Source organism: Bombyx mandarina, chromosome A1 (genome assembly GCF_030267445.1).
Source record: "Bombyx mandarina strain Sakado chromosome A1, ASM3026744v2".
Taxonomy (NCBI): domain Eukaryota; kingdom Metazoa; phylum Arthropoda; class Insecta; order Lepidoptera; family Bombycidae; genus Bombyx; species Bombyx mandarina.
In genome coordinates this window covers 6,241,687-6,255,665 of record NC_143234.1, presented here as the reverse complement: position 1 = coordinate 6,255,665, position 13,979 = coordinate 6,241,687, and the positions used below count along the sequence as shown (strand labels likewise).

At 32.9% G+C, this 13,979-nt stretch overlaps 1 protein-coding gene across 10 annotated transcripts in view; it reads right to left on the bottom strand.

Moving 5' to 3' along the window:
- bent (projectin protein bent) overlaps positions 1 to 13,979 on the bottom strand; it is a 155,731-nt gene that overhangs the window by 88,899 nt on the left and 52,853 nt on the right. For 3 of the 10 annotated variants that reach the window (XM_089739460.1, XM_089739466.1, XM_089739467.1), the window contains 19 exons: positions 13,833 to 13,952; positions 13,648 to 13,755; positions 13,471 to 13,569; positions 13,188 to 13,292; positions 13,016 to 13,114; positions 12,647 to 12,706; positions 12,481 to 12,570; positions 12,237 to 12,299; positions 12,091 to 12,156; positions 11,929 to 12,006; positions 11,725 to 11,814; positions 11,546 to 11,641; positions 11,251 to 11,340; positions 10,316 to 10,492; positions 10,031 to 10,234; positions 8,707 to 8,748; positions 3,254 to 3,398; positions 2,796 to 3,032; positions 2,508 to 2,644 (listed from right to left, as the gene is read on the bottom strand). In XM_089739460.1, the coding sequence (XP_089595586.1) occupies positions 2,508 to 2,644; positions 2,796 to 3,032; positions 3,254 to 3,398; positions 8,707 to 8,748; positions 10,031 to 10,234; positions 10,316 to 10,492; positions 11,251 to 11,340; positions 11,546 to 11,641; positions 11,725 to 11,814; positions 11,929 to 12,006; positions 12,091 to 12,156; positions 12,237 to 12,299; positions 12,481 to 12,570; positions 12,647 to 12,706; positions 13,016 to 13,114; positions 13,188 to 13,292; positions 13,471 to 13,569; positions 13,648 to 13,755; positions 13,833 to 13,952 (2,106 nt within the window). Of the gene's footprint in view, positions 1 to 1,237; positions 1,322 to 1,867; positions 1,988 to 2,507; positions 2,645 to 2,795; positions 3,033 to 3,253; positions 3,399 to 7,703; positions 7,737 to 8,706; positions 8,749 to 9,371; positions 9,417 to 10,030; positions 10,235 to 10,315; positions 10,493 to 11,250; positions 11,341 to 11,545; positions 11,642 to 11,724; positions 11,815 to 11,928; positions 12,007 to 12,090; positions 12,157 to 12,236; positions 12,300 to 12,480; positions 12,571 to 12,646; positions 12,707 to 13,015; positions 13,115 to 13,187; positions 13,293 to 13,470; positions 13,570 to 13,647; positions 13,756 to 13,832; positions 13,953 to 13,979 lie in introns of all 10 variants that reach the window. The other 7 variants (XM_089739458.1, XM_089739459.1, XM_089739462.1 and 4 more) reach the window with 5 other exon arrangements.

Genomic DNA, 13,979 nt, shown 5'->3' with positions numbered 1-13,979 from the left:
AGTGTACTGTGGGTTGGTGCTCCAAAGTATTGCTATTGAAGAAGAGTCGATTCAGTAAAATTAGTATTGACATCCATAAAACTTTATTGAAACTTGAGTACTTGAATATAATTAAGAAAGTTTTTTTTTGAGAAAGAAACGAATATGAAAATACTTGTTTTACTGAATCCGATATCTATAGTAGTGAACATGTGGAAGATTTTTGCTGTGCCACAGATTGCATATTGTTGTAATACACATCAAGGTGTTTATTTATTTTCTTATTCAAACCTCCTCTCTTTTGAACGAGTGGAGCACAGGCCAATCCGGAATCAGTTCAGCCAAGGACTGTCTTCTGTTATGGGGGGATCTCTATAAAATATTCATTCGTCCTTAATATTTCCTTACCTAGTTGCTACTTTTAGTATAGGAACAGAAATCTGCCCCCTATTTAAAATTAAACAACTATTTCTACGAAAGTTTTCTAATGTATCTACTGAAACAATATACTCTACTAATAATATTAGACTAGTTTAAGAAAAAAAAATACGATAGAGGTACTTGTAAATATTCTTGGCAATCTACAAACACAACATACAAAATTCCAAAATCTGCGAAACACCGGATGCATCAGCCTTAAGTAATGAAGTACGTGAACGAAAAACTGATTATAACAATTATAATGACGTGACAGAAGCTCCTCAATCCGACGTCAATAATAAACCTGTGAGAGACAGAACTGAAAATCCAAAATAATGCTCATCAAATTCATTCCATTTACATTCCCTGAAAATGGACAAAAACCAAAAAGTGAAGTGGTGATACAAAAACCGTTTTTTATTTGGGTTAATTTTAAGAGTTCATTTTTAAATGCTTTTATTTATGTTACTGGACAAATATCGCTTTCATCGTATTCAATAAGAATGCCAAAAATTGTTTTTCTTCAGTCACTTTTATAAAAAAATAGCTATCTCAAAATACAAAAGAAAATGGGTTTCTGTTTACAATCCGTTTTTTATGTGGATGAAAGCGATTAACGTCCAGTTCAGTTTTTAGTTTAATTTTTAATATTCCTCAATACTCATTCATTTATTTAGAAGATTTCGCAAATCATTTAAAATCATTTTCTAAATGTGTTTCAGCTAAAATACTTGATATAGGTTCATTTCAAAATAAAATTTCTTTTCATTTTAGTATTTTAAATGATCAGCATATCTTTAGTTTAGTGTTTAATTTTATTTCCTTCATTTTATCGAACCTTTATTTTAACAGCCTCCATCAAAATGGGCCAGTCGGGCACAATTTCAGGCAAAGACATACGTCGCCTTATTTCATAGACACCCTAGAATTGACAATAGATGTTATTTTTAATGTCGAAAATGTTAAAAACAGATGTGTTGATGATAAAGCTATGATCAATCGAAGCTAAATTTAATATTCTACTGGTAATTCAGCCTTGCGTGAACGACAGTATAGATTGATGCAAAACACTAAAGAAGTTAGGGCTACGGTGAAAGTGCTAGGATTATTAGTGATTTTAAATATGTTACTTCTAAATTTGATTTATTACAAGTGTTAAAATCCTACTGACTTTAAAGAAACTAGTTAATGTCTTCAACCAGCCAGGCATTCCTGCGTTGTGATACGGGATATGTAATTGTTGAAATTTTTATATTAAAACAACAATGCTGTTATGTAAACAAATTTGACAATATAGATGACAGGAATTGTTGGAACATGACTTTTCATACAAAACTGTTTTGTTGGGGCCTTTCATTCAATTCGAGAGTTTGACCATAAATAGTTAGTCGAAGGTTAGTACTCAAAAAGTGATAAATGAAATGTCAAATGGATTGAAGATGACGCAATGTTCTAAAATACTGATGACCTTAAACCAGGACCAATTTGAAGAATGCCTCCTTCGATCAGCTGGGAATCTACTCATCTCGACTCCCTCAGAAATTACTACAATGAAGCCGTCATCTTCATAGTATCCCGTTTCTAAGCCCTAAGAAGCAAATATTATGATGCATACGCTGCTTTTACATTATATTCAAAGCTTTCAGTTTAGGTATCATTAAACTTTAAGTTTAATTGCAGCCAAATATCTCGGATAGAAGTTTCGGTATTAAAGTTATTTGCGTACGGGAATTTATAAGAAAAAAACTATTGCCAATAGATCGGTGAGATCTGTATTACAAAGTAGTTTCGTGAACTTGATATCTGACATTAGCCCGATGGAGGTGTCTGTTTATAAATAGATTTAACTGACTGTGAGTCATTACAGAAGTGAACAAATATTTGCACTTCGCACCTTTAATACCTACAATGTCGGCGACGAACTTATTATCCAAATTATTATGTCTTTAAAAAATCGCCGTAAATTTGTATAACTTTTGTAATGTTCACATATTTCACTTGTTTTCATTTATAATAGTTTATTATAATTTTAGTAGTATTTATATCACCAGCTTCCACATATTTTATAGCTCATTTTCAAGTCATCCTAATTCAGTTAGATTACCTACCTTTTCCACTTTTTTGAGGGGGGGGATAGGTTTCTCAGTTTCTTTGAGATCTCCCCAATCTGGATCTTCTTTCTTTTCTCCCCATTTGGCATACTTTCTTCTTTTAAGCATGGCTCGGAAGTCCATACCACTGGCATCTAAATATATAAATAAATGTAACGCACTTTTTCAATGAAATTTATTTTTTAATAATCCTTAGTAATAGTCCAAAACTCGAAAAAGACCTAATCTAAATTTTATTTGACACACTTAAACAGTTGTGAGTTTAAATTTGCACGTGAAACTTACCAGATACATAAAATTGCATCTCAGCACTATCCTCGCCATGGATGTTGCTGACGACAGCTTTGTATTTTCCTTCATCGTGGGGCTTCACTTTCCTTATGCACAAAGTAATAAGACCGGTTTCACCGTCCGTAACAAACTTGAAACGTCCTCCCTCAATGATTTCAGATACTCCCTTGTAGAACTTGAACGTTGGCGCCGGGTTGCCTTCGACTTGTATGGTGATGTAGCCAGTTTGATCTGAAAATTGTTTTTTACGTTTCGCCTTTATCTAATACAAAAATACATTAACTAGATACTAGCAAATTTGTAAAAGTAATTATCGGGGATCTGTAATGTCTTGAATGGTTTGGTGATCACAGAGCAAAATTGCACATTAGATCGAAATTGACACGATTTCAACCTAATGACTCAATTGATGGAATTTAATTATATTCAATAGAAAATATTTAAAAGTTAACCTTCAATAGCAGAGTAATTTTCTTCTACCATAACAATGGCTGGCGGACCTCCATTTCCGATAGGCTTCAATGGTATTGAAGGCTTGTTAATCAGGTCCTCCAGCTCTTGTAGTGAAGGCCTTCTGGCATCTCCGGACTTTCGCCGCTGTATCATCATGATTACCGTCAATTCGTCATGTTATTATAAATGGTAATAAAAACAAAAAACTGCCCGTCTGTCGAAAGATTTTGTGTAAATCGAACATGACAATGGTTAACTACTATTTAATAAATGACAGTAAAGCTAAAAAAAATGTGCAAAATCTAGAATAAGTTGTGATAATTTTGATAGAAATGAAACAAGAGATATTTAATATCAAAGGTCATCATTTAAAATAAACTAAACGGACATAATATGAGCTGCGGTTGTGCAAGGAGACGATACAGTGTTGAATTATGACAGATGTATATTTATGAGAATGTTCGCCAACGGTCCTACATTGAAGATTTGGAGTTTCTGACAAATGCGGCGCAAGTGTTTTATCGTTGACGTCCACAAGGAATGGAGATAGTTATATTTTACTGTTGATGTGAATTTGAGTAGGCTGCTTGGTATAATTATGTTTCTAGATATTTTGCAAACGTTATTATAGTTTTTTATTTATTTGCTTGTACATATTACAGATTACGGATATTCAAATGTGGTGTTTTAAATCTATATTTACAATGCAAATTTGCATTGCATGTAGTTGCAATTAAATTGTAATGTGGGGTGCGCATCAATTGTAGACCTTAAATTAGATGCTTTTTATATTGACAGTTATGTTGTTAAAGTTACAAGTTTGGATACTATATGCTAATATTTATTCAAGGGCACGGTTTAAATGTTTTCTTGTTCAATAAAAAGTATAGTTGCAAACGTATAATGGGATAAAAGATATGCGGAAAAGTTATTTTGTAAAAAAAAATATTTTCCAAGCGTTTAACCTATTTCAAAAAACGAAGCTCAATTCCGGGATTTTTATTAATAATTGATTACGTTTACTTCAAATAAAGGAATGAATGACCTTTGATAAAATAATGTAAAATTTTTAAAAAAAAAATTCGCATTTTTTTGATTTGCGTAATAACTGAGAGTAAAGCGTATTGTAAGTTACCACTATGATGGGTATCATCTCGCCAATTTTTGCCGCCAAGTCATGATTCTGATTCAAAAGTTGGGATTGACGGAATAGATTATACAATAAAATTGAGATTTCAACCTCATAGGGATGAGACGGCGGCAGCATTTACGTCGTGATGTGGATTCCGGTGACCACTTAACACAACCTAGGCCGAGCATGGATAGATGGGCGTGAACCCTCAATTTGTCTATCCATCTAGTGCAATAAATAAAAAAAACACATTTTCATCCAGTCATTAACAAGCATGTGTTATTGATATTGGAAATTGTACTTACCGTGTCAGATTTCGGTGTGGGTAAGCTAACAACAGATTTTCTAGCAACCGCAGCCATAGTTATGGTTTATTCATAAACAAGATGCCACAAAATTGTTGAAGAATTATTATCACTTCTTTTAATAAATTAAAAATTAAAGAATCATCAACAACATTCTACTGTCACAGACGTTTTTTATGTCGCTCGAAGGTCATTTTGTAAACCTAAAAACTATTTCAAAAACGATCACGATCTTCCATTTTATAAAGCTTATTAAATATTCAATTCAATTATTATTTGTAACTATTAAAAATGTTTCGAAATTTTAATATTATTCGTTATATGTGTTTCGATTTTGTATCATTCGTTACTATCGATCCCTCTAAAATGGGCGCGAATGTCAAAAGACTGAAGATGGGGTCGTGCAGACATGGTCGCTTAGCCATGGAGGGGAGAGGGGAGTGTGTATTTCTATTTGCGCACAGCAGACCGTTTCAATTAATTATCAGATTAAGGTGAGCGATCCCCGTTGCATCTAGAACGGCGTCTAAACTTGTCGTGGGATATAATCTGCTATTCACCATCAATGGTTTTGAAGTACTAAGATCAATTTAGATGTGTGCACATAGAGTCGATTTTCCAAAATCAACATTATACGTTACTTTAGAAATCTCTTATATATCTTCATTGAGTTTGATTCAAGAAACATTCGCCTTGTCGCATTATTAAGACCGTGTTGATCGATCTATCTTCGAGTTAGATTATTAACATCAACATCAATCACTGTATCGTAGCCAAAGATATGGTCAAGCGTTTGTCTACATTAATAAATTATAGACAATTGAGGGATCGTGCAAGGAGACTAAGAGATTGATGGGCATCGCGATGGAGATGCACATTAATTTGATGATTGTCATCGTTGGCAACGACTGCAATGTCTTGAATAGCGTCATTGCTCACGAACCGATGATTTTACAGACCAACCATTGACATAGCAGTTATTTCGCTACCCACAAGCAGAACAGTATGAAAATTACCAGCAACCACGGTTTAACTGCTCTATTTACGTTATCTCGGGCTTATAGTCACATTTAATCTCTGAATTTGGTAATTGAAAACCTTTCAGAATTCAGTTAAGGATCTTGTTGCCAACGGTGTTAATTGCCAGGTTTGTTTTTATTTAGATTTCTATTATCTGCCACCACTTCACAAGTGTGCCGGCTGCGTGCCTTCCCACGCGGTCTTTAGGTATTTGTACTATCCTCAATGTCTTCGTTATGTCAATCATAGCCAATCTAGAATCTATTTCTATTCGGAATTTCATTTTATTTATATCGTGTTTAATTCCGTCATTCTTGTTATTCAGGGTTTTATTATCGACGGAACTTTCGTTTTTTTTTCCCTTCATTATTACGTTATCTTGTTCGTTTTCTTTAATGTAAACTTTATTACATCCAACTTTTTTAATTTATAAGACTTTTATTATATGCGACGATCTTTTGTAGTTTCATTTTATGATGACATGCTTTAGAAAATGAGTACATTTTAAAAGATTAAATATAGAAATTCGTAAAACGGCGGTTACCGCTTCGCTAACGGTGTGGCGAATTTATACGTAGAATCTTAAATTGTCTGAGACATCCGCTTGGATTTTGAGTCAGAAATACATAAGATTATTAATATAAAGCTCTATAGCTGTTAGTAATGTTTAAATTTTTTATTAAATCTTAACACGTTGACGTCTTATATCAAAACGTCCCTATAATTTTTAGGAAAACCTCAAAATATTTCTTAAGTGTGACATACAAATTAAATTTATATTTTCACAGCCGTAGCTTTAGAGAATTCCAACACGTTGAAACGCTCCGCCCACGTGTCATCGACGTTGGCAATAATTATCATCAGTTTAGAGGTGAGTTTTCAAGATTACTTGGCATAATTTCTAGACCAATATATATAAGTTAAACATCAATCATACAATGAAACTCTGGCACGTCTGAACCTTTCGATTGTCATGCTTCCTCTAACGTGCCTGCGTCATCTTTCCGAAAGTTATAATCTCGGACAGGTGTACTATCTCGGCACACATTATTATTTATATGACATTTAATATTTATGTTGTCTCCAGATAGGAGACTCTCAGTGTGACACAAACTAATATAGTTGTTTGCTACAGCCGTTTGGTGCTTTTGGATGATTCTAAAGTTTTACAAATTAAATAATCAGTTAACAATTTTCGGTTCTCTTTTGGTCTATATGTAATTTCGGTATTTTTGTTGCTTCGAATTTATATTACTGATGATTTTAATAGATTAACAATGAAAACGTTTATTTAGTGATAAATTTAATCACGGATTCTTTTATTTGTCGCAAAAATTTTGACGGGGATCCCTTGTTTAGGATTTTCAACGTGTTTTCATAATACTTCACTATTTTGTGGCATCTCTTTGGGATTTATTAATACTATAAAACTACTGACATTACATAACGTAATGATCATTATTTCAAAACCGGTGCTAAAGCTTCGTGTCGTTAGTGCTTTGGAATTTCTATATATTCGCAATGAACTTTTTGATGACGATTTTTCATATTCAACTGTGTTGTTATTTAAAGTTGCATTGCATTTTTCAATATATTATCTATCTCAAAATTGTTGATTGCGAATATACCGTTACTATTATTAAAAAAATGGCATGCAATTTTAAGTTTGGTTTTATTTGGATGCTAACATTTTTTTTTTTAATTTGGCTCGTTTATGATTATTTTATTGTTCAGGTATTAGTAGCACTATCTGTAATATTCTAATACAAATTTAATTACGAAAATCGACATTTAAATAAACATATATATAGCTACCGTACAAATAATCTCTACATATATAGGCCTTTTATTATTCAGTTGAACACTGAATACTTGTAATAACGTATAAAATTAACACTTGAAAATTCTATGTTAGCCACGTTATTAACGTATACTTTTATCTATGACATATAAAAAAATCATCTAAACATATATTTTCCACACATTAGATACCTCGTCTGTGACTTCACCCGGCCTGCCGCGTTTCTTTTGTAAGAAAAAAAAAAAAAAAGGTTTAGTAAATACATTCTCTGTTAATTTAATTGTGCATATCGTGATAATTCCTGTACATTATAAAGTTATATTAAAATGTGTGTTCTGTGATGTGTCAATGTGTTATTGTATGTTGTTGATTTGTACCTGTCAGCGTTTATTTAAACCGTTCATTATTTTAGCGTATGTCAATTAGTTCAAAAGTGCCAATATAGAAAACGAAAATTATATATACAAATAGAATTTCAATGTAAATTTAACGGAATCCAAATTAATGTTGAACAAACAAAATTTATGTTAATCGTCTGGTTGAGTTTATTAGTGCCGGCCAAATGTTCTCGTGCATGTAATACTGGCAGCAGGAAGAGAAGGGCAGTGTAAATAGTAAATATGTAAGCTAAATTTTTTTACAACCAAGATCAGAAAACGGAAACGTAAAACTAAAGCCATTCTTTTTGAAACTAAAAGCACTGTCTATGTGAATACCGTTGAAGATCACTAACGCCGAAAGGGAATTTAGACCTGACAGCTCTATATTAAATTGTTTCGGTTTTCACATGGACTTAGGAAATTTCCAGCGACTTTGTACTACATCTTAAATGCTGGTCGGCAAAGCGGAAATGAACATCTAAAGAACATCTAACAAAAGGTACAAGAGTAGAAAGAATAGTAGACATTTAGGTAATGATTAAGTACATTTACTAGAAGAGAAGACTAATTAATATTAAGGAGTTTTTTTATTTCTCTTTGATCAGTATCTTCTTTATGTGTTTTGAAATGTGTACAGATACTCTTTAAAAGTGTAATTGGGTTTTGTAATGTACATTGTGGTCTTATCTTAGTCGTGTATAATTGTATGTTTCTGTGTAACATAATAATATAATAAAGATAAAACAAAAGATAAAATGCTTTGGCATAAGCGAGCAACGTCCACCTAAATGTGACCAGACCCAATCGATCTCACCTTTTTGTCGTCTATAACTTCTCCAGGACGCAATTTGGTGACCTGTTGTTAAAAAACATCGATAATGACCCGGTTTCATAAAATTTTATACATTTTTTTGCACCTACATCTCCGCTGCCGAACCATTTCCTAACTACCTAACTTTCGGATTATAAGGTTGTATTATAAAACCTAGCCAGCATGTGCGATAGTTATTACGTTATGTATTGCATAATCTCCATGTTAATCGTTGATGTTAGTGTCCTATTTTAATTTCGTGATGTGTAAGAGAAGCCTTCTTTAACACACCATTCCTGCCATAAAGATCCAAATCCATAAAGATTTGATGTAACCAATCGTTGTGCCCGTTATTTGGTGTGCGTATCGTGCTGACAAGCTGTGCGGTTTATCTGTGTGCGGATACTTCACAAGTGTGTGCAATTTAGCATTGTGCTGTTGACGACAGAACGTTCGTTTATTTTAAATTCTGGATAATTGCATAGCTGCCATTTGAATCTTATAAGATGATAAATGTTTTCAAATCGGCATATGAAATTATCCAGACGGTGCCAAACACAGTGTTCTCGCGTCGGATGCAAATGCATTAATTTCTTTAACAGATACAGTTAAATGTATTTCACGGCAATTTAACATTCACGTAATATCCTAATCATTTTTGCTTTTACCTTCTTCTCTTCAATCACCTCACCAGGTCTTAGTTTTCTATTCTCCTGTGGATTACGTTTTGCACGATCTTAATATTTCTAAATTTCTATTTATTACCATTGTTTTAGATTTTGGTGTAAACGCTAATCTAAAAGCGGGGTTTAAGGACTTAAGCTTCAATCCAACTTTCAGTTGTCACTACGGAAGCATTTGAGGTACACTCTATAGAATATAATCCGAAGCACCTTTATATAGATGATTATGCATTTTATCATGGGTCTAGGAATATCTATGTTATGGGTTCGGCTTTAGAGAATAGGGACTACACTACAGATTAAAAGATATGTGGTGTGTAAAATTGCATTTTGAATCACTCATCTACTAAATTACATCCAATTTGAACAAAAGTTTACAAATCTTAGAGTTTTAATAACATTTCAATTAATATTAGATATACTTTAAGCAGATTTTCATCAATTAAAAGAGTGATTTTAAATGCGTACTGTGGGTGTGTAGTACTGTGTCTAAAACTACAAGGTAGACGGCACAATTAAAAATTTAAAAAATATATTGATTTTCATACCTCCATTATAGACTATACCATATATTTTTGTTGAATTAATCTTAAAAATGAAGTGCCTCTTATCTTTAATATTGCGCCTGTTAGGAGTATACATACCTCGTCGCTTATAATGAGAGAAGGACGTCTTCCCATTTCCTCGGGTGGAGGAATTAGGGAACCACGTCTACCCACTGGGGCGCCCGGCACCAATGACGGTTTCCTGGGCATTTCTGGTTTCGGCGATTTCTCACGGATAACCTCAATTTTGGGTGCAGCTGGCTTCTCTTCAGGTGCCTTTATTTCAGGTACCTTAGGAACCGGCTGGACGTAAAAAATGTTTTAATTTATTTTCGAACTGTTTTTCTAGGGCAAATTGCATTCGCTTCACAATCTTATGCCTACCTTATCTTTGTCCGGTTTATCTCTTGTAGTTGGTGTCGGCGAAATTTTTTCGTATTGTTCAAGATCAGGTCTCTCGTAATCTGGAATTTCGGGAAGTTCTTCGGCCTTCTTTTTGACAGATGACAACTTAGCCTTCTTTGCTTCTTCCTCGATTTTTTCTTCTTTTACAGCCACTTTCTGTAATTAAAATTAGCTTGAGAAATTTGTTTTGTTTGGATTCGTAAACATGGATATATTCACGTTCAATTCCAGAAATACTATCCGTAAACCTGTAAACTGTATTATATACATACTTTAATATATCGATTTATCAGATTAAATAATAAGTGCTTTATTTAATAAATTTCTTATCTACTACCTTTTACATTTCCATATAATATAAAAATAAAACCCCAAAGAACATTCGATACTTACCGATATCTCTGAAAGTGTTATAAACATATCTTGACAAATATTTTTGAAGCTGTACAAAAATTAATGAATTCCGTAATTGTATAAGCGTAAGTATAAACTAATAAAACAAGGACACGGAAAAAGATAAACAAAGATAGCAGTACTAAGCAAGACATTCAATTCGTGCTTTTTAATTGATTTTGTGTGCTATACAACCCAACATGATGTGCAAATAATTATAGAGTAAAAGATACAAAAAATATATGACCAATTCTAAAACACAACACATTGAAAACTATCAAACGATATACAATCCAGTGAAATAAATCCGTAAAGTGCCGGTGTAAATTGTGCGAGTGCTAAAAATAATCCCGAAGCAGAGTTCATAAGTGCAAATCTACAGTGTCTACAACCCAATAAAATATATCCGAAGAAAATAGTGCTAGTGCAAATAGTGTAAGTGCTAGAAAAATCTCGCAGTGGAGTTCACAAGTGCAATTCTATAGTGCCTACGATGCTATTCTTTGTACCAACGTGTATACCTCATTAGGTGTTTCGGGACTGATAAAAGCAGGCTGTGGTATTCCTAATGTAGCTGGCTTAGGTTCGTCTTTTCCATCTGTGGTATCACCCTACAGAGAAATTTAATTATTGGCGATCGTACAGGCGCGCTTCGTGTTGAGAAAAATCACATTCCTTATTACTACAATAAGACGATAAACCATGCATTTCTTTTGCTTCTGCAGATTATGTGAGAGTTGAGAAACATAAAATTTGTGCATGTATGTATGTTTGTATGTGTTATATGTATTTGCGGGGTGCATATTGTGAGTGTACCTGTGGCGAACGTGGTCTTCTCCATGGCGCTGTGATTTCTGGTGTATCGACTAGTTTAGGTTTAATTTTATCCTCTAATTCCGGTGCTTGTTCGGCCTAATCAAAATTATGCATGTATTAGAACTACGTAACTTGATTTTGGACTCGATGTATTTCAAGACTTAATTGACAAGGACTACCTGGGGTATTTCGGGGATGACTTGCCAAGAGAATGTTACTTCTGGAACGTCCTTTTTCGTTTGTGGCTCCGGAGGAGCAAGTGTTGGTTCCTAAATTTGTATGACAATTGTCTTTGAAATATCAATGAAATCGATTTTACGTTATTTCAGAAAAAGAGGATAAATCCGTGTGTTTGTGTGTATTAAGAAGTGTGTAGATGTTACCTGTGTGTGTTGTTTCCTCCACGGATATGGTGATTGTCTGTCTTGTACAGTGTCAGTTTTGTATTGAGTGTCAGGTTCCTATTAAATTTGAATTATATAATGAATTTTTCGTTTGTTATTTTCTATTCGAGCCATTTAATTACATGGAATACTTGTGTTTACCTTTATATCTGTAGAATCTAATTCTACTTGTATTTTCTCGGGAATTTTATCATTATCCACTTGAGGCTAGAAAAATTGATATAATGTAAAAGTTAATTTATGCATACTTAATATTAATCTAAAATTGAGCATTAAATGCGATTTACCTTCTGGTCATCTAAACTTTCCTTTTTAGGTTCAATTTTTTTAAGGAAAGGTGCCTCAATTTCCTATAACACAATTTACCTATTAATAGATTGATACTAAAAATACCAAGACAATTAAAGAAGTATTCATGAAGATTGTAACATCGTAAAGAAGATGATTATGCAAAAGTGAAATGTGTGCAGTACAGTACAGTGCAGTGTATACATTTTTGTGAAAGTGAATAATAGTGTGTATATTTACTACCTCTGTTTGTGACTTTCGTCTCATGTAGAATGGTAATTGTGAAGGTTTCAAGTGTTTGTCTTTGTCTGTTTTGAGTGTGCCGTTTTGCTCCTAATAAAATTAGGGATTAGTGTGTTTGTGTATTGATTATTCGCTAAATCGAAGAAGTATATTGAAAATAAAATACCTTCGTATTTTCTGTGACATCTGTTTTTGTTTGTGGTACTTGTTTAGTAGCTTCCGGCTCCTAAAGTTAATTTTAATTAGTTAGTTGTAATATAAATGTATTTGATTTAAGCATAATTTTGCTACGTATTTATGTAATAAAATTATATGTATGTAGTGTAAATGATGTAGCTTAGTAATGGCCATGTTTTTTCGGTTATGTGCCCAGTAGTAATGTAGCCAATGCTAAAATTACTATTTCTTAGGAAGAATTAACAATTTGAAATACATTTCATGTCCACTTGCATGTGACGTGACGCACATGATCTAAGATTGACTTATTAATGAGAAATATTTCGAATTACCCGGTTAATAACGACTCATGTCCTACCTCGTCAACTTTCTTGGGCTTTTGCCACGGGTACTTTGGCTGATTTGGCGATTTCTTTTCGTCGTTTAATTTGTCAGTAGCCTCTGTTTCTTTCTTTACCTATTTTTACAGAATAAATGTTATAATCCTTTTTTAAAACCCCTAATATTTTTTTTATTGAAATGAGTACTACCTCGACAGCTTTTTTGGGTCGTTGCCAAGGATATTTAGGTTGTTCAATCGACTCTTTTATTTCATCTTTCGGTTTTTCAGGTAATTCGGGTCTGTTTTTCTCTTCCTATACAAATATCATAATAAAATTAATCTCTTATCATAGACTATTCTTATTATTAATTTTTATATCTTGATAGATAAGTTATTCAATTAGTGGCCTTTTTATTTTAAATTGTTTACTATTGTATCCGAATTTCAATTAAATTATTATTAGCAAGTGAATCGAAAAATCTAAACAGTACCTCAGTTTTATTGAGCTCATCTGAAGGTGTTTGGAAATCATTAGATTCAATAGGAGTCTTTGGTTCTTGTCGATTACTAATATCTATCATCTCGTAATCCTGTTAAATTGGACATTTCATATTAAACAAAATTATATGTCAATTAATTAATTACTGATTTTATGATATCTAAAATACCTCATCAGCCCTACTGGGTCGACGCCAAGGATAGGTTGGCTCTGTCGGTCTATCTACTGAAACACGCCTTTTTGATTGCTTATGTTCAACTATCTTATCATCGCCATCCTGTTAAATCATTAATATGTAGTCAGTGGCTTTTTACTTAAAAATTTAATAAAAAACTATTCGTAATTCGTTTATACCTCGGCAACTTGACTCGGTAAACGTGAAGAGGAAGTAGTTTCTAACGGTTCATCAATAGAAACTTGACGTTTTACATCTGTTTTTTCAGTTAGTTTGTTTTCTGGTATATTTTCTTTGTTCTGACAAAAAGTTATGAATTAATTATG